The sequence below is a fragment of the Oryx dammah genome, unplaced genomic scaffold (assembly GCF_014754425.2).
Source record: "Oryx dammah isolate SB20612 unplaced genomic scaffold, SCBI_Odam_1.1 HiC_scaffold_13, whole genome shotgun sequence".
Classification (NCBI taxonomy): domain Eukaryota; kingdom Metazoa; phylum Chordata; class Mammalia; order Artiodactyla; family Bovidae; genus Oryx; species Oryx dammah.
In genome coordinates this window covers 50178132-50206121 of record NW_024070197.1, presented here as the reverse complement: position 1 = coordinate 50206121, position 27990 = coordinate 50178132, and the positions used below count along the sequence as shown (strand labels likewise).

The following is a 27990-nucleotide window of genomic DNA, read 5'->3' as shown; positions in this document are numbered from 1 at the left end:
CCCCCCCACACACCACAAACCCACATATACACACACACACAGCAACCCCCACCACAGACACCCCCCACACAAACCCACACATATACACACACACAGCAACCCCCACCACAGACACCCCACACACAAACCCACACATACACACACACACAGCACCCCACCACATATCCCACACCACGGATATGCCACACACCCACCACAAACACACACCCACACACCACACCACACCACTATACGCCCCACCAGATAAGTCACACATCCACCACACACACACACATACACAGCAGCCCACCACCACATGTCCCCCACCACAGACATGCCACACAGCCATCACAAACCCACACCCACTCCCACCACACACACTGTGGCACAATCATGGCACAAGTGTAAAGAGGGGCCCCTGCATTCACTCCCTGCCCCTTCCCTGAAGGCAGACACCTGCATGGTGACCTCTCCTTAGTGTAACAAGGACTCCACGATGCAGTCAGTTTGCTGCTGATAGCTATGGAACCTTGAAAATCCTACTATTCAGCATCTTTGAGGCCTACAGCCTTATGATAAAAATGTGGGGAATGGGGAAGAAATACAAAAGTGAAGGTGTCTGGACAGTCGGTGCCGCTCACAGCCCTTTGGGGTTCCTAGAAGAGCAGGACCCCTCCCACATTAGCCTTGGGAGATGGAGACCCCACCCAGAGACCTGAAGAACAGCTGTCAGCTCCTACCAGATGGAGGATGCCAGGGAGATGTTCTGTGGAGACTCAAACACAAAGAAAAGAGATTTTTTTTCTTCTAAAAAAAAAAAAAGTGAAGCATTAGCTAAAGGAGATTAGAGGAGCTTACACATCTGATCATAGCTTTTCCCATAGAAAATGCCCATAACAGAGTTTCTCCAGCTGTGCCCCGCCCCCCAGGCAGGGCTGCAAACCTGTTCTTCCCCTGACCCATCCATGCCGTAGGCCTCAAGCCAAGACAGCATGTGACATGCTAGCTGTGAGGCTGGGCTACAGCATAGCTGACTCCACAGGCTCCAGCACCCAATTCACACTGACTCCAGAGACCCACACATACACAAACACAGGGCAGGAATCCACTGTCCTGCAGCTCAGGGTTCCAGCGGCTCCTCCCTACGTCCACAGCTCTGCCTGAGGCCAAGATGAAAACACACAGGGGTGCCAGGCACAGGGGAGGTGAGCTAGACAGTAAACTTTTCAAAAGAACAGAAAAATTAAAAAGGTAAAAAATCCTTGCCCCAAAAATTAGCAAGAACAAATTTTAAACCCAGGCTGACCCTAACTAGGAGATGGAGAAGATGGACAAGGAGGAGGTTCCTGGAGGAGGCTGGGAGTGGACAGTCAGCTGGAACCAGATGGAGATGCACTGCTCACAAGACCCCACCCAACCAGACAACTGGGACCCTCCAAGGTGCTTAAGGGCCCCAGGTTTACTTCTGATAAACCACCCGTTCACAGAAGGTCCACAGAGTCTGAGGCGGTAAGTGCCACATGACTTCCCAAGAGCTGGTTCCCACCTGCTCCTTCCTCCCAGCACTCCAGCCCAGCCCCAGGGCCTCTGCCTGGACAGAAGCAGGGAGCGGGCAGGTGCTGAGACAGCGGGCGCACGAGCACTGCCTGCCCCGCCTTCCTGATGGCAACCCGGGGGCCCACGCTGCCCTCGGCCACAGCCCTGCACTGCTGCTGGCTCTGCTCTGCTTCCTTTCCTCGCCTCCTGGTCAGCCCTCAGTCCACCTGCAGCACCCCCAGCAGGCGACTCTGCGGATCAAACACAACATCCTCACCCTCAGAACACAGCACACCGAGAACCTCATCACCATCCCTTTTCTTGACGCTAAGAATACCCAAATCCCTATTCCCCAGGGGCAACACAAATGTCTGGCTTCTCTGGTGGCTCAGTGGTAAAGAATTCTCCTGCCAATGCAGGAGACATGGGTTCGATCCCTGGGTCAGGAAGATCCCCTAGAGAAGGGAATGGCCACCCACTCTAGTATTCTTGCCTGGAGAATCCCATGGACAGAGGAGCCTGGTGGGCTATAGTCCCAAGGGTCACAAAGAGATACAACTGAGCAACTAAACAACAACACAAGTGACTATCAAGGTACCAATTCCCTGACATATAAGCACTATGTATAGAACTGATAACTCTAGGGAACTCTATCAATACTCTGTAATGACCTATATGGAAACAGAATCTAAAAAAGAGTGGAAACGTGTACGTAAAACTGAGCCACTTAGCTGCACGGCAGAAACACAACACTTTACATCAACTAGATACCAACAAAAATTAATTTTTTAAACAGGCATCTATTCTAGATTGAACACGGTACAGCCACAAAGGCGCTTCCCCACCTCCGTCTGGTCAGCCCCCAGACAGCCCACCAGCCCACAGCACCTCCACCACCGTACCCGACCTCCTCCTCCCATTGAGGTCCAAGTGGGCTCAGGAATGGCCTCAGAAACACAGGCCTGCAGAAACCTCGGCAGCCTCACAGAGCCCAGTCCTGAGGGGTGGCAGGAAGGAGGAGGGACTCCATGCTGGCCCATAGGCCAGTTCAGCTCGGGTTTCACAGAAGCTGCGCAGCTCTGCTCTGAGGCAGACGCAGGCCATCTCTTCACCCTCTAACATAACACTTGGAGGAAATCCCTTTAGTCAGCTTTTAAAATCTGATGGCATCAAAAACTAAAATAGGGAGTTCCCTGGTGGTCAGGACTTCACACTTTCACTGCCAAAGCCCGGGTTCAAGCCCTGGTCGGGGAACTCAGATTCCACAAGTGACACAGTAGAGTCAAATAAATATAAATAAATACAAAGAACACTGGTTCCGTGAGAATCCCTGTTGCTGACGATGGAAGGAAAATGACTGCAATATTATAAGCAACAGATGAGCTGCTACTAACAGCCCACAAGCCCTTCCAGCTCCTTCCTGCCCAGCACAGCTGTGGAACCAGAGCCCTGAGGCCGCTGCCACCAGGAACACCCGGAGGAACTAGAGTGCAAGCTGGGCCCAGACGCCCTGTTCCTCTCACTTGCCTGCTTCCCAAACCGTCTCCTTGGCCACACGAGTTTTCCCAGTACCTCAAACGTCTTGGCGTAAGAGAACCAATGTTCTACTGACCACCAAGACCTGTGGTGGGCAAGAGTGAGAACTTTTCTGGGAAAGCATGTAAACACAATGGCCAACTTTTATATGAACAAAAGCACGTGTTTAATGAAACCTAATTTAAATGACATCTAATATTCCATACTTTGTATGTATTTTAAGAGAACCTAGAGCGGCCAGAACTCTAAAATTATAATAAAAAGTTATTATACTCAAAAATCTAGAATACGTAAGTTTTACTGGTATAATTAGCTATGCATATTTCTTTGAGAAAGAGGCAAAAGTGTGCTTTGTTATCTATTTTTAAATCCTGACAAATATCTCTGTTAAACAGGCAAATGTATTATTAGCACAGGCTCTATGAACTTCTCACCAACTGCAAATCCACCCGCCACGGCCCTGCAGCCAAGGCCCCTCGCGTGTGCTGTGATGTCAAGGGCCACAGCCTCCAGTAGCCGAATGCTGCTCAGGTGCTGGCAGGGTCAGTGACTGTAACACAGCATGACCTTCAAACCATGTGATCCAAAAAAAAAAAAACACTTGCAAATCCAATCAGCCCGCCCTGTCATGGACCCCAGAGCCACAGTCACTACAGACCAGCCCAGAGTCTATCCAACCTGGGCCCTAAAGGACGCCCAGGAGGGACACGTGCACAGATGAAAACACGTAGGGTCTTTAACAAGCCCACCTCTGTTGGAAAAGGTGACCTCAGACGGGACCTCAGTGGTTCACATTCCACCTTATGTAGTCAGAATAAAAATTAAGAACAATGGATGATATGAATAACAATGAAAAAGCATTACAAAGCCTGTAAAATTATTGTGTTTTTAAACTTGTGCCTTCAGATGCCAGGAAAGGTCATGGAATGTAGACCCTTCCACCCGCAGTCACACCCTTATCTCTATCCCATCCAAACAGTGGATTTCTGAAGACAATTATAATCAGTGTAATCAGTATTGACTGAATATTTATGGTTCACAAAAGTGATCAACAGCATCAGATACCCTGGATTACCTGTGTGATGTACTGTCAAAATGACAACCCTTCCATCTCAGACAACATTCCAAACCGGAACACGCCACTGCTCGAAATCCACCAGAGCCATCAGGCCAGCCCCGGAACCTGTCAGCAGCCTGGCTGATAAATTGTTTTCTTTTCATCAAGGATCACCAAATGCTTACTAATTACCTCATTTAGGCAGCATTTTGTTTATTCTTGTCATAAATTAAGGCCAGTGTTCAAGTCTCCAAACAAAGGCCAGGCTCAAGCCTGCAGGTGTGGGTGGGCCTGGCTCCTCTCTGCCTCCCGCCCTGGGGCAGAGGCTCTCAGTGGTTGCCCTGGCGTCCAAGACAGCCCATTACAGCCCATGGAAGCATGGGCTCATCCTGGAAGACCACCCTGGGGGCCTCCCGGGTGCAACAGAGCCCACCACACCCCCACCCCGCACCACCCACCGGTGGGCGAGCCAGCTGCTCTCCCATTCCAGACCACTCTGCAAACTAAGAGTTCTCCATCACACTCAACTCCATTTCCAAGGAAACACTTCCGTCATCAGGGAGGCCGGCCAGGTGCATCTCAAAGTGGCCGCACACAGGACGGCTGAGGCAGGGTTGGGTCCGTGGGGTTGAGCAGCAGGAAAGGCTTCTTCCCTGTCTGCTGGAAACAGCACAAAACGCAGAGAATACTCTCTGGGGCTATTGGTTTAAAACTCTAATACTTGGCCAAGGTATGAAACACTGAAAGGAGCCAACAGTTTTCTTTCCGACTGTTATCAATCCACAGATCAGAAGACATGAGCAACTGCCCCTGGGACAAGTCCCCTAAGGGAGGAGGACTCTGTCCTAGAGCAGAGTGTCCAGCCAGGCTGAGGCTGCATCAGGACTCCCAGGAGAAGGCAAGCTCAAGGCAACCCGGCCAAGATCCCATCCCACACCCACCAACCACACACGCGGGCCTCAAACCTGAGGAAATTCACGTGTGCCTACTCGCCGGCCTGCACACAGAGCAGCACGGGCCACCCCGCTTCCCAGCGGAGGGGTGACAACGCTCAGGTGGTGCAGGCACGACAGGCGCAGAGCACCAGACAGGTGCAGCAGGCGGGCCCGCGGGCCCCAGGTCACTTGGGGACAGAGCCACTGAGACAGAAAGTTGATAAGAAGTCAACTTTCTGCACAGACCAGGCTGCCCAGTGTCTTCATGTGTCCACAGGCCTCCTCTCCCTGGCACACCAGGGAAGCTGCCTACTGACCCACAGGGCTCACCACCACCCTGCAGCCCCTTGTTTCCCTGAAATCCAAGACAAAACCCAGACACTGAGACAAAACTCTATCAAGCCCAAGAAAACCAGCAAGGAGACGTAAGAATGACTTTAATACTTCTTTTTACAAACCAGTGAAAACAATACAAACTGTTGAGAGAGAGCGGGTGCAATAAAATTCTTACCGAGTCCATCGCTGAAAGCCGCGGCTGATGACTGTAAATTAAATCCAACAGAGGCGTGTCCCAGAGCAGCGGTGAAGAGATTCTGAAACAAGAGGATCCAGTGAGCGCCTATAAATACTGATTTCCCCTCAGTTCTTTGCATGTCGCCTCTCTCTGTGTGGACCACACCATGGCCCTTGCTTCACTTTGGGTCACTCCGATAACCCCTAGGTTTTAGGGTGACTGGCTGTACAGGAGAGGCGCTCACACCCGGGACTCAGGCAGGGCACCCCAAGCAGACACCTCTGTCTGGATTCTGCTCCTGGACAGCAGTGCTCAGAAAGGCCAGTTGAGGAGAGAACACCAGAATGGGCCAGTCATTCTCCCCAGAGCAGGCGCCTGAGGCCCAGGGCGCTGGAAGGGCCATCCGCAGACGTTTTCCTTTCAGGAGTTTGACAGTAAGCCTTTGCCAGAGTTACGGATTTTGTAGCTTCTACAGACTCACTGTCACACTCAACAGTAAAATCTGAACTCACCCTTCGCTGACAAAACCGGCACGCCAGCCTCGCCTGCCCCTCAGACGGGCCAGTCCCACCACACCGTCCCCTCCCCACTCCCTCCCTCCACTTCCTCAGGGACCTGCCCGCAAAGGCAAAGGACCATGATTCAGACCAAATGAGCTCCCAGGACCCACGGTCAGAGACGTGCCTCTAGGTCCAGCTCAGGAGAAGCCAGAGGGCCTGGGCGACCCCACAAGGACCAGCATGTGTCATCAATGTCACTAAGAAATATCACACAGAGGGGCCTCGTGGGCAGGCCAGCCACAGGCAAACAGCCCCCTTACTCGTAAGTAGGCTGAAGCTACACATATCAACAGAAGCGAATCTCAAAAATCTTATCAATGAATGAAAAAATGTCTTGGAGGGATATACTGAATATATCTGGGTCTTTCAAAAACACATGAAACTTGAGACTTCCCTGGCAGTTCAGTGGCTATCTACCTGCCAATGCAGAGTGCACGGGTTTGAGCCCTGGTCTGGGATGATTTCACATGCTGCGGGGCAAGCAAGCCCATGTGCCCCCACTGCTGAAGCCTGCCCGCTCGAGAACAGGTGCTCTGCGCTGAGAAGCCACCGCGAGAAGCCTGTGTGCCACAACGAAGAGCAGCCCCTCCCCACCACATCCAGAGGAAGCCCCCACACTGCAACAAAGTCCCAGCAAAGCCAAAAATAAAATAGTAATAAAAAAATGTAGGTACATGAAATAATACATGTGATTTATCATGTTTTCATTCAAAACTAGGAGTTTAAAGGTACAGAAACAACTAAAAACATCTTTTCATTCATCAAACATTTTTACATCAAAACACAGCAATTTCAACTATTTGGAAGTAAACTCAAAGTCTAGTATCAAAAAAAGAGCAAATGGCACCATATATGATCTTCCAAAATCACTATTAAAAAAAAAAAAAACAGATTTTATTGAGAAGCCTCTCCAAAGACCTATGCCAGAAATCAAATCAATGGACGCTGTGGCCTGGCTGTATGAACGAGCGACACTGCCGGTGGGAAGGGGAGGTGACACTGCAGGGTCACAGCAACACTGCTCTCCCGAGAGAGCTGTGCGGTCACAGGAACATACAAACCCGGTTTCCACAGTCCCATCAAGCACCCTCCCGTCTCCACACACACCAGTGCTACCGTGTCAGGATGGGGCGCGCAGACAGGAAGCGGGCACAGCCGGCGGGACAAACACTCGTGGACAGTGGACTCCCAAGGTCTGCACGTGAGCTACACGTGTGTGTATATACAGCTGGGTCAGGACTTTTTTGTCCTTCTGTTGCTGGCACAGGATTTCTGAAGCTGACGTTAAGCACAGGGACTAGAAAAGCAGCTTCAACCACAACTCGGTTTTCTTGAAAAGCACAAGCTGCTCACTAAGCATCTCCATTTTCCTATAAAGACAGTAAGAGGATAACACAGTGTTTATGATGAAGTTGACACCTGCTGCTGCTGCTGCTAAGTCGCTTCAGTCGTGTCCGACTCTGTGCGACACCATAGATGGCAGCCTACCAGGCTCCGCCGTCCCTGGGATTCTCCAGGCAAGAGTACTGGAGTGGGCTGCCATTGCCTTCTCCGGAAGTCGACACCTAGAATACTGCAAATAACAATACTATTCAGTCTCTGAAACGTGCACACTGTCACTTGGGACATACCACCCTCCACCACCCTGGGCACTTCCTGGGCCTAGGGTGCTAAGTGCCCCACGCCCCTTCCACGCAACAAGCCACACAGAACACGGTCACTCAGACATCAGAGACACACTGGAGACCCTGACCACCAAGACGGGAGACAGCTTTCCTGGGGATCTAAGTCAGGAAACAGACTACCAGTGTTTAGCTCCCAGCAAACTCGGAATTCCCAGTCAGCACCCTGCTCTCCACAGAGAGGACACTGTCTCCTGCTGTGGCCGGGGGCACTGGAGCCTGGCCCTAGAGACACCCGGTCTCAGGAGCCAGGGCTGCGGCCATGATACTTGCGTCCAGAATCACAGCCCACTGCAGCCTCTCTGCTGTCAGCGCTCCTGTTCCTGTGGGCCCGCCAGGGGCAATCAGACCAGCCCTCTGGTAGACCCCATTCCCGATCTCCAGCTCAGAGCTCCCCACTGAACACACAAAGCTCACCACACCAGAGACATGCCACATCACACATGCGCACAGATGAGCCCCAAGGTAATTATGACTGTATTTCCTGCCCTGGTTCGGGGCACTCCTGTCTAGAAGATCCTCCAAGTCCAAACCTGCTGTGCCCAGCTCATGACCAAAACCCAGACAGAAGCCTGGAGTCATCCAGCTCCAAACCTCTGCTCTCTCAGCCCCCACCAGCCGGCCAGACTCCTGACTCAGCAGCCCCAGTGCTTCCCCACTCATGTCATCACAACTCCCACCATGCTGCTGAGAAGGGGACATGCCATGTCTGGTTTACCCCTACACACCCCACTCCACCCACAGGAGTCACTGGGCTCTCGAGGGGTGGATTCGAGTCCAAACTTCAGACGCCACCCTGATGATGCACATGCGTATGCGCACACACGTACATGCACACACGTACACACACACACAGAGCAAAGGAGCTCCCACTTTCCTGCTCGGAGGGTGGGTTCTCACTGCAGGCACCCCACTAAAGGTGAGTGCCCCAGGGACACAGGCACCCCGGCAACTCCAGACTGCTTCCAGTTTCTGGGAGACACCCCGTTTCCCTCACAGGAGACGCCTCCCCTCTGCTCCCGTGTCCTGGGGCCGTTCTCCACGCCCACTCTCTGGTTCTCCATCAGGTGGCCATCATGCTGGAGGACAACTGCTGTGCTCAGCTCCAGGGCTGCACACCGCATCCTGGGCACTAGCAGGCACAGCACGAGGCCCAGCGTTGGCCTCGGAGCAGAGAACACAACTGACCCCTGGGAGAGCGGGTGCAGAGAGGAGGCCACTTCCCAGGGTCACAGTCAAGTGCCCGGCTCCAGACCTCCGAGCATCCGTGCCCTTCCAATCCGCCCAGCTCCCAATCACCCTTTGACCCAAGTGAAAATTCACCCCAAATACATGTGGTTAATGGACAAAATTAATCAGAGGTAAAAACACAGTAAGTAAGGATGCCCTCCCCGGCCAGCGCGTCCCTCTAGCCCAGCCAAGCGATGGTGCCCGGTGGGCTCCTGAGCAGCTCTCGAGGGTCACAGGCCCAGCATGCCGTCTCCCAGAGAGCGGGGGCTGCCTTGCCTCCAAGTCAGCTCATGTCCAGAAACGAAGATCCATAGTCTCCTTTCCGGACTCACCAATTCCAAGAGCTGCGAGCGCCCTCGCTGCACACACCTGCACACTGTGCTCCTCCTCCGCCTTGCTCCAGCCACAAAGCTTTCAAACCAGACATTATCAAATGCAAAACAAGGTGTGTTCACCAGCCCCATTCAAGCCAGATTAAGTGCTCAGACTGGAAGCACTCCCTCAGCCTGCAGAGGCTGGGTGAGGAAACAGCTGTGTGACATACACATGTGCTCTTCTTTAACCACAGAAACTGGGCCAGTGACACAGACAGGACACTGGCCTCCAAGTCTCCGGCTCCCACCAGGAATTTAAGACCCCACCGCCACCCAGAACTTTCCACGCTCCAGGTGGAAACAAGTGGCTCGGAAGAAACAACAGGCTACTCAGAAGACATGCCCTTATATTTCAAAGACTTCAATCTCGAGTGATTTGTTCCCGGAACATTCCCACCCCGGAAGATGCTTTAGATTATGTGTGTCTGGGGGTGAGTATTGCAAAACTGTTTTAATATTTTCCAAGCAAATCTAATAAATAATCACTGCTCTAGTCCCATTTGCCTACCCAAACCCCTAAATACAAAACCTTGAGAATCCTTACCATTCTCACCCTCTAAATAAGTTGGAGAGGGTTGGTTTGAGATGGAAGACCACAGAAATGAGAGGGTTCCACGGAAGTCACCGGAGCAGGGCTAGCTTCACGCTCAGAGGGGACCCAAAGTCCCATCTTTCATCACAAGGACATAGGGACGCCAGCTACCGGTCCACTGACCATGCTCCAGCCCAGCTGCCTGGCCACCAAACGAAAGCCTACACAACAGCCTCACACAATACCTGCCAAGACACACGTCTCCTGGGTCCAAAATCTGCTCTGAAGGGCAGGACCCGAGCCTTCCTAATAAAGCGAAGAGTGTGGGCCAGCAAGGCCACGCCACTTATAGGAAGTCAGGGCTCAAGTCAAGATCGTCTTTGGGCTATCAGTGATCTAATGTGTCCTAAGTGATCTGTGCTGTGATCCTGGGCGTGAGAGGGGTCCCCACCCTGAAGACTACACAAACACACAATCACAGCAACAGCACCCTGAAACACCTCGTACAAAGGGCTACACGGTGGGGTGCAGCCTAACCTGCAGGTGTGCGCCTAAGTGTGGTGACCAGCCTGCTGGGAGCCCGACGCCCACCCACCAGCCCTCGGCCTCAGTTGCCCTGCCTGCACAAACAAACGTGCTTTCAACTTGTCAAGTCAAGGAAGGAGTGATCTTCCTCTTTTAAATTTCTATGTTTAATGTGCTGGTGCTGCACTTCATTTCTAAACCACCTTAAATTTCCAGAAGACACTCTGTTGCAATGACAGCGCTAGACTATTAGAGTGACAAGCACGTTGGCCAACAGGTTCTGCCGCCAAGCAAGGAGACGGCCACCGGTGCACATGCATCCCCTCCGCCCAGTCTCCCAGGAGACCCCTCAAGCAAAGAGTCTCCGTTCTGAAAAGTGAGTAAATCCTTCTTCTATTAAAACATTAAAATCCAAATTTCTTTCCTGGCAGATGACCCTCAGCAGGAAGAGAAACTCCCGTAGAAAAGACACACTGTTTCCCAATAGCAAGTATTACTAGGAAATCTCAAACCCTGTTTGTGAGAAGAGAACAAAGCAGAATGATCATTCAGCAAGAATAATGCAACTCAGACCAAAACGCACAAGAGCATCAGGGCAGCCCTTGCCTCCTGGAGCCACTGTCTACTTCCTTCAGACTTAAATACATTGACAACACACTGTAAGACACGTGCAAACAAAACATTCTGACTGTATACTTTTCTCTTTTTTATTATTTTTTAAAATACTTTTATGTATTTGTTTCTGGCTATGCTGAGTCTTCGAGGCTTTCTCTAGTCTCAGCGAGTGGGGGCTCCTCTTCGCTGCGGTGCGCAGGCTCCTCGCTGCGGTCGGGGCTTCCCTCACCGCAGAGCACAGCTCCTAGGGCACACAGGCTCAGCAGTTGCGGCTCCCAGGCTCCGGAGCACAGCTCACTCGTCGTGGCATGTGGGCTCAGCTGCTCCACAGCGTGTGGAATCTTCCCAGACCAGGGATTGAACCCGTGTCTCTTGCACTGACAGACGAATTCTTTACCACTAAGCCACCAGGGAAGCCCTAACTACATATTTTTCAATAATTATAATTACGAGAGTAAACTAATCAATTATCAGCTGAGACATCTTGAAGTAAGGATGGTAAAGAGTCTGCCTGAAATGCAGGAGACCCTGGTTCAATCCCTGGGTCAGAAAGATCTCCTGGAGAAGGGAATGGCACCCTACTCCAGTATTCTAGTCTGGAGAATTCCATGGACAGAGAGGCCTGGTAGGCTACAGTCTGTGGGGTCGCAAAGACTTGGACATGACTAAGTGATTAACACTTTCACTTTTCAATACTTTTGAAAAATAAAAAATATTAGTAACATTTAGCTCTTAGATGGACTGACCCACTTACCCCAAGTTAGTAAAATTCTGAAATTAATATACATTTATCAATGGTATCTTTAAAAAGATGGGACAGGGCCTCACAGCTCAGCACAAACTGTCCCCAATCTCCTACAAGCTGACAAGAAAGGAGAATTATGAAGAAAAACCATACTCACCCAAACCTAACCTGACATGTATGCTACCATTTTCAGAAAAATGACATTAGCACTAAGTTAGATTCCTGAGAAGAGGCCCACAATGAAAACACAGGACAGATCTCTAAGTGAAGTAACGTCAATTTATAAGCTGCGAGGGGACGGGACGTGGCTCTCACTCCGTGAGTCAAAAATGACACTTACAGGGCTTCCCTGGTGGCTCAGTGGCGATGGGCTCGCCTGCCAGTGCAGGAGACGTGGGTTCGATTCCTGGTGTGGGAACACCCCGCATGCTGTGGAGCAGCTAAGCCCGTGCACCACGAGTGCCGAGCCTGTGCTCTGGAGCCAGGAGCCGCAGGCACTGGAGCGAACGTGGCCCAGAGTGCGTGCTCCACCAGGAGAGAGGCCAGCACAGTAAGGGGCCCTCGCACCACAACCGGAGAGTAGCCCCACTCACTGCAGCCAGAGGAGAGCCCGCCCAGCAACAGAGACCCAGCACAGCCAACAAAAGAATAAATAAATGACCTTAAAAAAAGAGGCTTATGTATTCTATGACTGAGGATACAAGACAGAAGTCACACAAAGTCTTCAATACACACCAAAAACAGAGCAGTGTCTGCCTCGGTGCCTGCGCTCATCCCAGCAGCAGGCAGGCCACAGTGAGGCCCTGCCCCTCGGGTCTCCTTCCCAGAGGGCTGCACATCTCCACTGACTTTGCCGTCACAGAGCTTGCACCTGGGCACAGCTCTCCTGCCCCTGATGCATCTGTGAGTGCCAGCTTACCACCTTCACAAGCAGCCAGGTTAATTTCCTGAAGATCAATGTGGGGCCATGCATGCAGGCCCAGATCAGTGTCAGTGGCGTCTAATGGCCGTTGTTAAAATTCTGACCATGCCCCTGTACTGGCAGTGACCCTGGGTACATTCTAACAGCCTGTGTCATTCTTAAGTTTTCTCATCTGTAGAAAAAGAAATTCCTGGATACAAAATACAGATGAACACATAGAAGCCAGTTGCATTTCAAGACATCAGCACAGTTAGAACCTACGATGAAAAACGGGACAGTGTCACCAAGACAGACAAGGCGACCAATGGGATGCACACAAGCTCCACCACCACGTGGGCACACACAGGGAGACCCCATTCATGACAGCAAGCACTCCAGATCAGCAGGCAAAGGACAGTCCACTCATGGATGAAGCTGTGAGCAGTCAGCTCGTGCACAGACATCAGTCTGGGACAGAGTACAGGCTCAAACATAAACAGCAGAAGTACAACAACATTTTCAGACGGTACAGAAAGCTATGTCTATGTCCTTGGGGCAGGGAGATTTTCTTAACTAAGAATGACGGGTCATGATTCACATTTTGGAAGACACTGTCCTAGAGGATCTCGCACAGATCCTTCAAAATAAAAGGACTCAATCTCAAGCACCAAATGTAACTACATCCTTCTGATCATCTCACAGGTAACTATCATGACAGAACATCACCTTCATGCACAGCAGATGTTGTTCAAAATGCACATATGTACACAACAACAACAAAACTCTTACCTTTCCTACTTAGCACTAAAGGTTAAGTAAGTTCCACTGTCTTCAGTAAAAACAAAAGACTTCTGAAAGATGGACAATATTTAGGTAAAAGCAGCTCTATGTATGAATCATGAGCACAATTATATTGGGTTAGCCAAAAAATTCACTTTGTTTTTTCCATAAGATGGCTCTCTCCAGTAGTGCTTAGATACCTTTAACTTGATTCAAAACAATTTTGTTAGATTATATTGTGACAGCTGTCACATCAGCACACATTTTCTAAAAACTCAAAAATGGTGAATTTTTGTGTGCGCATTTTAATACTGAATATGGAAAAAAAAGCAACATTTTCAGTATATTGTGCTTTACTATTTCAAGAAAGGTAAAATCACAACTGAAATGCAAAGAAAAGATTTGTGCTATATATGAACAAACGTGTCGAAAGTGGTTTGCAAAGTTTCATGCTAGAGGTTTCTCCCTGGACGATTCTCCAGAGTCAGGCAGACTAGCTGAAGCTGGCAGCGATCAAAATAAAGATATTAACTGGAAACAGTCAACGTTGCATTACGAGGGAGAGAGCCAACACACTTAAAATATCCAAATCAAGCAGTGAAAATCATTTGCACCATCTAGATTGTGCTCATCACTTTGATGTTAAGGTTCCACATAAAGTTAAGCAAAAAAAAAAAAGTATTGACCGTATTCCCGCGTGCAATTCTCTTCTTAAACGTAAACAAAAATGTTCCAATTTTAAAACAAATTGTGACAGGCGATGAAAAGTGGATACTGCACAATAATGTGGAACAGAAGAGATCTCGGGGCAAGCAGAATGAACCACCACTAACCTCACCAAAGGCCGGTGGTGGTGTGCATACAGCGGGACTGGAAGGGAGTCCTCTATTATGAGCTCCTTCTAGAAAACCAAATGATTAATTCAATAATGTTCCCAATCACACCAACTGAAGCAGCATTCCACGAAAAGCAGCCAGAATTAGCCAACAGAAAACACATAATCTTCCATCAGGATACACAAGAATGCATGTTTCTTTGATGACCAGGCAGTAACTGTTACAGCTTGGATGGGAAGTTCTGATACATCTGCCATAGTCAGCAGACATTGCACCTTCAGATTTCCATTTACTTGAATCTTTATAAAATTCTCTTAATGGAAAAAATTTCAATTCCCTGGAAGACTGTAAAAGGCACCAGAAACAGTTCTTTGCTCAAAAAGATAAAAAGCTTTGGGAAGACAGATTTTTATGAAATTACCTGAAAAATGGCAGAAGGTAGTGGAACAAAACAGTGAACACATTGTTCAATAGAGCTCTTGGTGAAAATGAAAAGGGGTATCTTATTTTTACTTTAAAACTGAAGGAATTTTTTGGCCAACCCAATATGTGACCTCTGAATGTGTAACACAAAGTTAATGGTTTTACTTCTAAGAAAGCGGAATCATGCCCTTTTAGTGCTAAAAACTGCATCAAAAGGAAAAACAAGTGACAACGGTCTCCATGTAAAACAGTGATGAAGGGGTGTGAGTGAGGGAATTCCCTGCAGTCCCGTGGTTAGGACTGGGCGCTCCACTGCCAGGGGCCTGTGCTCAGCCCCTGCTCAGGAGGGAACTAAGATCCCACAAGCTGCGCAGTGTCTGGGCTGCTGCTGGCCTGAGTTCACGTTAACATGATTATTAAATTGCTACTAGTAAAAATTTTGTGGGGGATGGTGTGTGTAAGAAAATTGATCGAAAATGCAAAGCAATATTCAAGATGAAGTTGAAACACACAGGACAGACCTCAGGACTGAGGCCTGTGAAAATGGCCACGCTGTCCACAAAGGAACACTGGTCCCACACCAACAGCCTCATGAGCCATATGCAGCTCCAGAGGCAAACCCAGCCCAGCACAGCGTCCACTCCACGTGTTCACACACGGACCCCGGGCAGGCTGAGCAGTCACCGCAGCAGAGGTCAGTCGGGTTTGGACCCATGGCCTGCCTGAGGCAGAGGACTCTGCAGCACCAAGGCCCACACCCTCTGCTTGTCCTGGGTTTAGGAGCTGAGTCAAGCCCACCTTTTCAACTCTGTGATCTGTGACTCTGCTCTCAGAAGAAGAGCTGCAGAGGGATTCACTGCAAGTTCTGAAACATACAGTGCCCTCGCTTCCAGCTCTGCACTCTTTCTACTACATCACTCTCCCTGCCTCTTTTTCCTCTCCGGTCTTCAAGGGGACAATGGGACGATTCACACCACAGGGGTCCTCCAAAGAGTCCAGGGTGCTGCAGCTCAACAATGGACAGCTAACACACACATCGGGATAAAATGTCTATGGTCCCCGCGGAGGGGCGCATGGGAACCAGAGCATTAAGAGAGACAAGCCCAACCAAGGGTCCAGAAAAGTACAACCCAAATAGCCAAAGGGCTGAAGCCCTGGAGAGGGCTGTGGACCAGAAAGAGGGACACCCACTCTGGGGGCTGCAAATCCTGCTGGCGCCTCCTCCAAACCACAGCACTGCACATGTGCTCAAACTCTCTGGGAGATAAGTCTTAAAATATTTAAGTGAATTTTCATTCTGAAAAGACTGAAGAAATGTACACAACAGTCTATTACAGACTTTTTATTTTTTATTTTTTTATTTTTTCTAACTGAGATTTTATTGGTTGTTCTGAGGATCACTACACAGACATTTCAATTTGTACACAATTCTTCACATACGTACCAGAAATCTAAAATATTATGTAGTTGTGATTCTTAACAGTTATTCCAGTGACTTTCCAGCTTAAAATTTGGAGCAAACTTTCCTTAACAGGATATCAAGTACCAATATCTTCAAATATTGATATGTTGTTACATCATAAGTCCCACTGATTCACAATTTAATATCATAAACACTACATACCCAAACTGTCAATCATTCACAGCACATACTGGACTACCACGACCAAAGATGTTATAGTATAGTGCACAAAACTCTGACCAGGAGAGCCAAGATCAAAAAGTGGTTTGCTGTAGGAAATAATTCTACCAAAACAATGTGGGAAGAGAAGTAATTTAAAGTGTTCAAGACATTAAATGCACAACTGACTCCAAACTGCCATTTAGTATGCTTTTGTATTATAGGATATAAAAGCTACCCCCCATCTATGGAATGTTAAGCTGACACCCAAGACAATCAAAGCCTCCCGTATCCAATATCCCACTATTTTCTGGTTGTACCAAAAAATAAACAACCAGCAAATGATTTCACCTCTTAAAAAAAAGAATTTACACTTAAAAAATGGGATGAGGTGGGATTCCCTCCTTTTTAAAAATGTTTCTAGAGCTACTAAAAAACTTGCATTTACAAAATAGTTGATAAAAATATTCCTCTGGATTGTACAAGAAGGGAAACAGGGACCACTGACAGGACTCGGTGTGTGGTTATTAATCAGACTTGGCTTCTTTCTCTTCTGCTTCATCAAAGGCTGGGCTCTCCTCGTTTTTAGTCTCTCCATTTTCTGCAGGTAAGTCTTCTTTAGTCTCCTGGTTGGCCACTTCCGCCTGTTTTCCCTTTGCTCCTCTTTTCCCTTTTGTTTGCACTTTTTTGTCTGAAGATTTATCGTTTCCCGCCGCCTTTTTTGGCTTCGTTTCCACTTTTGCAGGAGCCGGTTTAGCTGACAATCTCGCCGATCTCCTCTTGGGCTCCTCCTTCGCCGCCCCCTCGGCGGAGCTGACCTTTCTCTTGGGCATCGTGGCGACGGGGCGGGCGAGAGCCGGGTGCGTGAGGGCCGCAGCGCGCCGAGAGCCTTCGCGAAGCTGAGTAGCCTGACCGCAGCCGCTCCTCCCGCGGCCCGAGCTGCTGGGACCCGCGGCGGGGGTGGTCTATTACAGACTTTTTAATTTAGCAAATCCAATGTCAGAATATATTATGCTACCCAATAACAAATGCAAAGTCATTAAAAAAAATCAATCTTCAAAAGAAGAATGATTTCAAAGATGTGCAAACCTGATTCTAAAAAATTAAACCTGCCCTGCTTAATTAAACAGAAGCTGCACGTAGCGTCCACGTAACCCAGTGCTGCCACAGTGACCTCATGGTGCTGGCCAATGACCGCCACTCCTGGAAAGCTACCTTCCCACACCCTCCCTGAATAACTCTAGCATTTTTTTAAAGTCACCAGAAAGTTCAATCTGGTGTTGCATTTGTTGGGAGATTTCAAAACAATTTATTCCGGTTTAAATAGCTCCTAATTAAAAGTCTGTCAGTTAAAAATGCTTGCTTAGGCAGCAAAATCAAGGTGAACTGTGACTAAAACCCTAGAAATATAATATTTTTTAGTAAAGTAATAAGCATTAATTCAATGATCTGTAAAGGATTTAGGTAGGCCTGAACATCCCTGGTGGACACCAAGCACACGTGGACAGGACAAGGGGTGCAGAAACCGTAAAGGACAGGGTAGGGAGGGGCAGCCAGGCGGACCAAGTCCCTGGGAGAGGCGGCAGGCCTGGCCTCCTTCCTTCTTACTGGGGCTTCATCTCAACAGTCCACATTCTAACACTTCAAAACATAATTAAGACTATGTTTTTGCACATGATGAATCTTGTACAAACAAACTTTGGAAACTTCTCAGAAAGCCACCTGTCAACAAGGGACAAAGACTGTTCCTTTTCCTTTCCCTAGAGTTGTGTTCAAAACAGATGCTGAACAAAGACAATTCTAGGGAATTCCCTGGTGGTCCAGTGGTTAGGACTCAGCGCTTTCACTGTCAAGGCCTGGGTTCAATCCCTGGCTGGAGGACAAGATCTCGCAGGCTTGTCTTCATCTCTCTCTCTCAATACCTCTAGGTTCTGGGCCAAAACAAATCCATTTTACTGAGCTGGAGTATGTCATTCAGGAGCAGTTTTACACACCCTAACACTGGCTTCCAAAAGATGTCTGTAAACAGCTTGTGGAGAAGCCTGCATCCTTAAGAGGGCAGACTGGGGTTGGTTCAGCCTCTTCCCCAGACCCTCGCAGCAGACCCCACTCCCCCAGCAGCAGGAAGGCCTGGGCTCCCAGCTGCCTCTGACCCCGTCACGGCCCCTCAGGCCCGGCCAGCCTCCAAGCGCCACCCTCACTCTCCCAGCTGGCTCGCGGCCACTCTTAGCAGCACTTCACCACAAGAGCCGGTCTCTCTCCCTCTTTCACTAGAAAGATAAATAGGAATTTTTATTCTAGCCAAGAAACCTGTCAAATGTGAAGTATTTGATGCTAGGCCTGTTCTCAGCAAAAACAAACAGGCACCTGCACTCGTGGCATCAGGAGCCCTCCAGTTGGCGGGGTGGGGTGGGGGGGGGTGATACGAGGAGGAGGCACACTCGCCAGGCAGACGCCCTGCACACCTGTGAGGGTGCCAGCCACACACGTCACCTGCCCACGACACGTGGACACTGTGGGAGTGACACCCTCCCCACCCAGGGCCAACCAGACCTGTTAATCCCTTTCAACAGGTTTTACAAGCAACAGAAATGAATTAAAGACACTGTAGGGACAAGTAAGGAACACCCTCTTATACAGGTAAAGAGATACACAAACAGGCTGAATTAAGCAGGGGTACAAAACAATGACCTATGACCAAGGGAGGCTCAGAAGAACGCACCTTGAGAACAAAGGTCTGTCCCTGGAGGGTGGCAGGAACCAAGCCTGTGCTAACATGCACCTGCGGTGACAGGACACAGCACTTGCCAAGCTGGAAAGGCGACAAGTCTCAGGTCAGGCACACGGCTTCAGTGAAGCATGCCCATGCACCAGGGCTGGGGCAAAAGCTGATGGCCAGTTACAATCAGAAATCAACAATAACTGGCTGAGATGTTTTACCAAGGAAAGTAGTTACGTAAGTTCTATTCTCCTGTGTACAACAGTAACAAGACTCAACACAGATAAACAGGGTGTGCAACTTTCAAACAACAACACACCGCACTGCAAGCCTCCACATCAAACAGCAGTGAGCACAGACTTTATCAGCAAGAAAGGTTTCATGCCCAGAGACGCTCTAGTTATGACTTCCGTCTGAAATGGAACTGAACAGATGGAAAACTGCAAGTGGCTGCTCGCCCAAGATCTGCTGTGCATAAAAGGCTTTCTGCTAGGAAGAGTAGCTGAGCGTGAAAACACACTTTCTCAGACAGCCTCCTTTTGGGAGAGAGGTGCAGGGGGGCCAGCTGTCAGCATCAGCCGCTTTACCCACTATGGAGGCCTGGACCTCGGTCCCAGGGCTCCATCCATCCCTGGACGGCACCTGAAATCCGACAGATCAAGAGCACCAGAGGAGCCAAGCAAACAACTTCTGTCTACTGCCTCTTCTCCCAGACGTGGGAAGGGATGGAGGCCAATGCGCATGGGCCACCGCGGGGCTTAGCAGCACACAAGCCCATCTTCCCCAATTCTAACAAACAGAAATCAACCACAAGTACCAACCAAAGACCAGGCAGGGCTCCACCCACAAGGTGGGAGGGGGCCAGCCGGGCAGCAGGGTCTGGAGGCATCCATGGCACCCGCCAGGCATGATCCAGCTCCAAGGCCGGGACTGGCACAGGGCACCTAGGCACAAGCTTCCCGAAGCCCAGATCTCTGCACAGCAGGCCAGAGGTGACTGCAAACAGCTGACTCGTCCCTGGAAGGTTGAGCCCTGGCTTGAGGTTGCTCATCAAAGGACATCAGACTTGTGTGGAGACGGTGAGGAGCAGCACCATCCATCAGACAGCGCAGCACCCGCTCTGCCTCGAGCACTCCAGCCCCACAACTCTAGCCGGGAGCGCCGCCTCACCACCCCACATGTGTGTACACACACTGGCCAGACTACCGCCCACCCCACCCCGCCACCGCCTGCCCACAGGGGACACATCTCCCCACATGTTAAGCGGTGAGAGCAGAGCCTCTTCTGTGGAACACAGAACAGGCAAGGACCCAGGTTTTCAGGACACAGACAAATGTCGGGGAACAACACTGGGGTCACTGAGGGAAGGACCACAGGAGAAGGGCTGCAGGGCCCCAGGCCATCCTTGACCCCGCAAACCCAGGATGAGCCTGCCAGCTCTCCAGAGCCCAGAGTGCTGCCGCTGGGAGCCACACCCTACCCCCACGGCACCCCTAACCCCCTCCTCTCCCTGGGACTGGTGCCTGAGCGCCCAGCAATCACCCCACATCCTCCAACTGCCAGGAACACAGGGGAGCGTCGTCACAGACACAGTGACCACACCCTCCTACATCCATCCCTCCTCTGACTTTGATATCCTGACAGCCTCAGGTTTTTAAAAAGGAAGAACTAGCCTAGCATATGTCCTGCAACAAGTAAACAGCAAAGAGACATGAAGTTTTGCTTTTGAGAAGAATCCACCTAAAACCACTCTCCTGAGGAGCAGTGCCTGCACAGTCTATTTACAGTTCTATTTCCAAGGTAATTTTCAAAGAGCCTCCTAACTGCATTTGTGTAGAATGTAAGAAACGCACACACGATCAGCTCCTAGTTAGATGTGATAATGGACTACTGTGAGGGAGAGCCAAGCCCTGTCAGCAGAGGCCCCAAGGGTGCCCGGACCCTGGCAGGGACAGAAGGGGCACCGGAAGCCAGATGTAGAAACGGTCTTCACCCCTGAAGCTTAAGACAAAACTCCTGAGTGTCAAGAATATGGAAAAGAAGCCAGGTTTTCCTCGGTGCTCACACCTAAAAGAAGCATAAGACAAAATCAACCAGGTCAGCAAGTCGCAAGGGGCCCGGAGGTGAGACCATGAAATCCCCACCAGGAGCCTGGACCCACAGAGGGAGCCCAAGAAGCTTGGCCCAGGCGGGGGCCCCACCTTTGCACTCTGCACCTGCTTAAGGCTTCCAGGAAGCCCAGCACAAGGCCCGGGCCACAGTTCAGCTGCTGCCAAAGACAGTGCCCTCTCGGCCTGCGCCAGCCCCAGGAGGACAGAGCCCGCTGCAGGAGTGACACGTAAGTGCAGGCTGCAGTGTCCACACCGTGTGGCGCCCATTCTCCAGGCCTCAGGATCCCCTCACAAGTCCCATATGTGGCCCAGGCGCTCCTGCTTCTCCCCAACCTGTTCAGTCGCTCAGGCGTACCCCTCTTTGCAATCCCGTGGAGTGTAGCCTGCAGGCTCCTGTGTCCATGGGATTCTCCAGGCAAGAACATTGGAGTGTGTTGCCATTTCCTACTCCAGGGGATCTTCCCAACCCAAGGATCGAACCCACATCTCTGGCATCTCCTGCACTGGCAGGTGGGTTCTTTACCACTGAGCCACCAAAGAAGCCTGCCCAGAATGACTATTTATGTACTTTAATAGAAATTCAAGTATAAATAAAAATGGATCAAGTCCATCACATCTTCTTCCTGGAGTTCCTTTCTTAGACACAAAAAATTATTAGAAGGGGAAAATTAAAATATTTGAACTACACCAGAATATAACTAAATTCTGCCCCCAGAAAAGTCCCAGAAAATCCCAAAGCAAGTCTCAATTATACAGCACACAGCCAACTGCCCCAAGTCCCACTGGATGTTGCATTATGCACGAAAAAGCAGAAACAAATACAAGTCAGAAGCCACCCACAGCTCCAGTCACAGAGCGGAAGCCAACTTACACAGGGCTCCCCACTGCTAGTGATACCTGGGTACTGGAAGCCTCCACACGCCATGTTAAGAACAAAGGCCACAGGCCAGAACCCTAACACCCTGGAACAACCAGGTGGGGGACTCTCACTTCACTTCCACCTTTGTTGAAAGATGGCTCAGCAAAGAACTCCCTCAGGAAGAGGCTGCAAAGGGCCCAGCACCCAAGGAAGTGTATGCACGGTCATTTCCCATGGCCTCTGGGTCCTGGGAGCCACCAGGAAGGGGTGGGAGGACCACAGGGCATGGGAGGTCCCCTCAGGGACCCGGCTCCCTGCAAGCAGGGGTCGCTGCCCAGCACCTGCGGGGAGACACCTGTGAAGGGAAGAGGGGCACACGGGTGCCATGACTAAAAAAAAAGAAATCATCCTGTTTTTAATACTATCCTGGGAAACTTCTGTATTCTTTCCTCAGATTCCAAATGAACGTCCAGCAATTCGAGAAGTGAAGAGATGTGTACAATGTAATGAGAGAAAAAAAGAGAAGACTATATGTCTTAGTGTACAAAGGCCTCTAACCTTCACTCACATTCCTAACTGCATTTCAGCATATATACACACCTGTTCTCACAGGCCCAGGACAGGCACTCAGCCTCCAGAAGAAGACCCAACCCACCCAGCCACCCTCCCACCTCCTCCCTCTCTGTGATGGGGCCACACATGTGCATGGCCAGTCTGTGCTGCACATTTACCAACTGGAGGAGGGAATTTCTCCATTTTTGTAAAGAAGTAAATAAAAACTGAAGACTCTGACAAGGAGTCTATTTTTTCCTTGGGCTCCAAATTACTGCAGATGGTAACTGCAGCCATGAAATTAAAAGATGCTTGCTCCTTAAAAGAAAAACTATGAAAAACCTAGACAGCACATTAAAAAGCAGAGACATTACTTTGCTGACAAAGGTCCATTTAGTCAAAGCTACGGTTTTTCCAGTAGTCATGTATGGATGTGAGAGTTAGACCATAAAGAAAGCTGAACACTGAAGAATTGATGCTTTTGAACTGTGGTGCTGGAGAAGACTCTTGAGAGTCCCTTGGACTGCCAAGGAGAGCCAACGTGTCAATCCTAAAGGAAATCAGTCCTGAATATTCACTGGAAGGACTGATGCTGAAGCTGAAGCTCCAATACTTTTGGCCACCTGATGCAAAGAACTTATTCATTTGAAAAGACCACGATGCTGGGAAAGATTGAAGGTGGGAGGAGAAGGGGACAACAGAGGATGAGATGGTTGGATGGCATCTCTGACTCGATGGACATGAGTTTGAGCAAGCTCTGGGAGTTGGTGATGGACAGGGAAGCCTGGTGTGCTACAGTCCATGGGGTCGCAAAGAGTCAAACACGACTGATCGGCTGAACTGAACTGACATAGAGAGTAAGACAGAGCACAGCCAGCTGGAGGGGCAACTCCCACAATAACAACCGCTTTCCCAGGGAAGAGAGGCTGCAGGCCAAACCCGTACCTGATGGTGCAGGAGGCCTTGTTCTCCCAGTTAAATGTGACGGATCCATTATTTACAGTCACCAACTTTGGGGGATTTCCTTGGCAGTCCAGTGGTTAACACTCCATGTTAACTGCAGGGGGCAGGGGTTCAATTCCTGGTCAAGGAATTAAGACCCCAGAAGCCATGAGGTGCGGCCAATAAATTAATGAAACAAGTTGCAAGTCCCAAATCAACTCATTTTCATATTTACTGCTGCTGAGTGCCTGTTTATGATCCTACAAAACCGAAATCTTTTCTCATGATTAACATTCCCAAACTCTTTCTAAAACTTACTACTATGCATGCACTCCTAAATTCCTCATTTCTCTGAATCACCAGGGTCATCTAAATTCTAGCTTTATCTTCCCAGATATCTTCACATTTTATATGACTTCACATATCCCCCAGAAATTAAGTAGGTATGTTCTCCATCAGCCATCAACATGTCACATCCCTGGAGAAAGGGCCAGGAAGTCTGCAAGAGGTCCACTCCTCACGGGACACGTAGCCGTAACCAAAGGAGCCAAGGACTAGCTCTGTGAAGGGCTCTCCTGATTTCTTCCTGTCCCCACCGCTATTCTCATGGTTCAGCAGCAAAGCTGGGAACCTGTGACAGACACCTGGGGCCCACAGAGTCCAAAATAATGACCACCTGGTCCTCTTATGTCAGACCGCAAGGTTTTACTCCAAGATAAAGTGCGCCTTCATACAGATGAGTAAGGAAGGTGTTCCTGCTGCCTTTAAAGGTGTTTAAGGGCTTGTATATTAATTATCTATAAAAGGAAATCTACAGAAATGTAAGCAGATGAGCAAGTGGCTGGGTTGAATGCAGAAACAGGAACTAACTGGAAATAGGTAAGAGGGATCTTACACAGTAAACCTCGGAAAAAACCACTAAATTATACACATCATATGAGTCCATTTGGGCTTCCCAAGTGGGGCTCAGTGGTAAAGGATCTCCATGCCAATGTTTGATCCTTGGGTCAGGCAGAACCCCTGGAGGAGCAAACAGCAAGCCAATCCAGTATTCTTGCCTGGAGAATCCCACAGACAGAGGAGCCTGGCGGGTTACAGTCCATGGTGTCGCAGAGAGATGGACATGAATGAGCGACTGAGCACGCATGCATGAGTCCATTTATGCTATAAAAATTAAGCCGCAATAAATTCTAAAAAAACTCAAGTTTGTTATCTGTATAACTGTGCTTCTGTCATCTACGACCAAAGCTGAGGGTACAACTCACAGTAATTGGCTACAGATCCCTCTGACACACGTATCCTAAATCTTTAACCCTGTGATCTGTGGCAGCAGGCAGCTCAACGTGGCTGGAGGCATGTGCACAGTGAGGCCAGGCAGTCTGTGCGTGGATCCAGTGCCACCGCCAACCCCCATCTCTCCACCCTCTACCCACCCAAGTCTTCAAAGGCGAGGGTGTCCACATTCTGGATCTGGGGTAACCAAATTAATGCCTTGCACTTAGTAAACAAAGAGGTGAACATGGTCATTCACCTGTCACAAGTCAAGAATACTTTATGAGGAGAAACACATCTTCAGCACATTTTCAGTATTCTCTACTATGGACTACTAGTGGTCCTACTGGACCCTGGTGGTCCAGGGTTAAGACTGTGCTTCCACTGCAGGGACCATGGGTTTAATCCCTGGTCAGGGAACAAGATCCCATATGCCTCAACTAAAGATCTTGTGTACTACAACTGAGAACCAGGGCAGCCAAATGTTTCTTTAAAAACAAAACAAAACCACAAAAAACAAGTTGTACAACTACTCTGTCATTTAAAAAAAGAAAAATATATTTATACATATGTACATATATAAAATATATGTATGTGTATGAATACATGGGACAAGCTTAACCGTAAATTGAAAGTAATGTTTAAAAATTGCATTTTAAAAAACTTTAATAAATTAAGGAGTTTGGGATTAACAGATACACACTACTATATATAAAACAGATAACCAGTAAGAACTACTGTATAGCACAGGGAACCATATTCAGTATCTTGTTAAAACCTGTAGTGTAAAAGAATCTAACATCTGAATCACTCTGCTGCACACATGAAACTCAGTTTGTAAATCAATTAACAGTTCAAATAAACAGAGGCAAGAATCCCTCAGACAGTACCTATACTTTTATTAACATTCCTAAAAGGAATCTGTAGCTGAGTTAAAGTACCGAAGCTGCTAACCCAATAAAAGTTTTCTCCCTCTACAAAATGACCCTTCTGCCAGCTAAGCTGCCTTCCCGTTGAGCAGGAACTGACTGCCAAGGACTCCGGAACAGTGCCCTTAGCAGCTCAGAGCAGCCACACAGGACATCCATGGCATGTCTCACATGGGCCGACAGAGATGCTCCTGCAAGAAAGCATGTTGTCAGCACGAGGTCACAGTGCAGCGCGGAGGACAGTCACTCCCCACTGTGCGACCTGCTGGAGACACAGTCGCCCACACAACAGACGGCATTTAATGTATTGCAGAACACGTGACCAGAGGTGGGGCTCTGGAGTCAGGCTGCCCAGGGCCCAAGGCGAGCCTCGCCACTCATGATCTGTGGGGCCTCTCTGGGCCTGGATTTACTCGTCTCAACAACAGAAATGAGCGGGTCTCCCCCTCAGGAGTCAACAAGATGATATAAGCAGATCTTGAGAACCAGGCAGAACGGCACCTGGCGAGTAGTGCCTGTTTTATGGCTGTTCCTTCAATGACGGACAGAAAGGACACCCTCACTAAATATACAGGGGAGAGGGAGTCACAAAGGGCCTGGGGACTTGTCTGGCACCCAGTAGTTAGGACCCCAGACTCCACTACAGGAGCAATCCCTGGTCAGGGAACGAAACTCCCACGTGCTGCGCAGCACAGCCAAAAAGATAAATTAAAAATAAGTTTTAAAAAAATTAGGCACAGAACTGTCACACAGCCAGCAATACCACTCCCAGGCAAACACCAACCAGGTGTTCCAAGGAAACTTTGCACACTTGCTCACAGCAGCACTGTTCACTATAGCCAGAGGTGGAGACAGCCCACATGTGCATTGACAGATGAATGGAAACAAAGAGGTGCATATTCCTACCTGGCAAACATGAAAGAGAATGGAATCCAGTACACACTACAACAAAGGTGAGCCCTGAAAATATTGAGATACAGAAGACCAACTGTGGAAGACACTCTTGACCTGAAATGTCTAGAGCAAGTAAATCCACAGAGCACCAAAGCAGAGGAGCGGCAGTGAGGGGCTGAGGGCCCACAAAAAGTAACTGCTGAATGGGGACAGGGATTCCCTTTGGGGAAAAAGATCGTCCGGAACAAGACGGTGGCAGGGGTGGCACAACGCCGCGAGCGTGTCACAGGCCACAGAACCATACATTTGAAAACAGTTAAAACAGCGGATTTTTCAATGTGAATTTTATCTCAATTCTTTTAAAATCATGAGAATAATGTGAGACGCAAAGAGAGTATCTTGTGTGATTCCGTTCATGAGAAACTCTGATAAAATAGGCAAAACTAATCTATGACAAGAACAGAATAGGTGGTGGCTGGGGCATTCAGTGCTACAGGAACTTCTAGGAGCCGCCAGCCACGTGGGTAGGATAACTGCGGAAATGCACCTGTCGATAGACTTCAGAACAAGCACTGTTACTGTGGAGATGGCACCTGTGGAGATTCCACTACAACCATCACAGGCACACGAGTCGCTTCCCTGAGAAACACAACGCAGGTCAGACGGACAAGAGAAATGACACGCTCTGGCTAACGTCAGATCAAGCGAAGGCCCAGAGGCTCCACCTGAGGACGGGCTGCCCCCACAGAAAGCCCCCACCAGAGCCCCTGAGACGCCCTTCCTTGGAAGAGAGGCCAGAGCACAGCTGCCTTCTGTCCTCAGAGGGACCTGCTGCTACAAGGCAACCAAGGGAAGACAGTGGCACTAAGACAAGAGTCTTCTGAAATGATTTTCAAAAGTTTGTTTACAATAAAATCCAGTCAACTCTGTTCTTCAAAATATATACCCAGCTCCTGCGCAACCTGAGCACTCAGGCTACATGATTCAGTCTGCGGCAGGGCTTCCGCCGTCATGAGTCCGCTGGAGTCTGTTAGGTCGACATCTTCCACTCATCTCCAAAGCTGCCAGCCACAAAGCCGCCGCTGCGCTCAACAACACTTCTTCACATGTCTTACATAAAGTAGCAAAACTGGATTAAAATTCTCCAAAAGAGAAATAAGCCTACAGTCATCTTCTCCACCTTAAAAATATCTCAAGCCCCTCCAGCCCCTGGGCTCAGCACTAGCCCCTCTGGATGCATCTCACCGAGCAGCAGGGGGCTGTGAGCTCAGGCCCGGTCAGTGCGGAAAGGTCACATCCTCCCCAGACCAACGCCTGCAGGGCAGGTCCCC

General features: G+C 49.4%; 2 protein-coding genes across 5 annotated transcripts in view; both read right to left on the bottom strand.

Annotated features, from left to right (window-relative positions):
* Positions 1-27990, bottom strand: part of ANKRD11 (ankyrin repeat domain 11) — a 118081-nt gene that overhangs the window by 60927 nt on the left and 29164 nt on the right. For all 4 annotated transcript variants that reach the window (XM_040253665.1, XM_040253663.1, XM_040253666.1 and 1 more), the window contains exon 2: positions 5555-5636. The gene's annotated coding sequence lies outside the window, so the exon portion shown is untranslated. The remainder of the gene's footprint in view (positions 1-5554; positions 5637-27990) is intronic.
* On the bottom strand, positions 16123-17341 carry LOC120872944 (non-histone chromosomal protein HMG-14-like). The gene has a single exon (XM_040253668.1). The coding sequence runs from the start codon at positions 17212-17214 to the stop codon at positions 16909-16911; it is 306 nt and encodes a 101-aa protein (XP_040109602.1). The 5' UTR covers positions 17215-17341; the 3' UTR covers positions 16123-16908.

Coding starts and splice junctions, on each gene's coding strand:
- LOC120872944 (XM_040253668.1), bottom strand. CDS start 17,214: ATGCCCAAGAGAAAGGTCAGCTCCGCCGAGGGGGCGGCGAAGGAGGAG.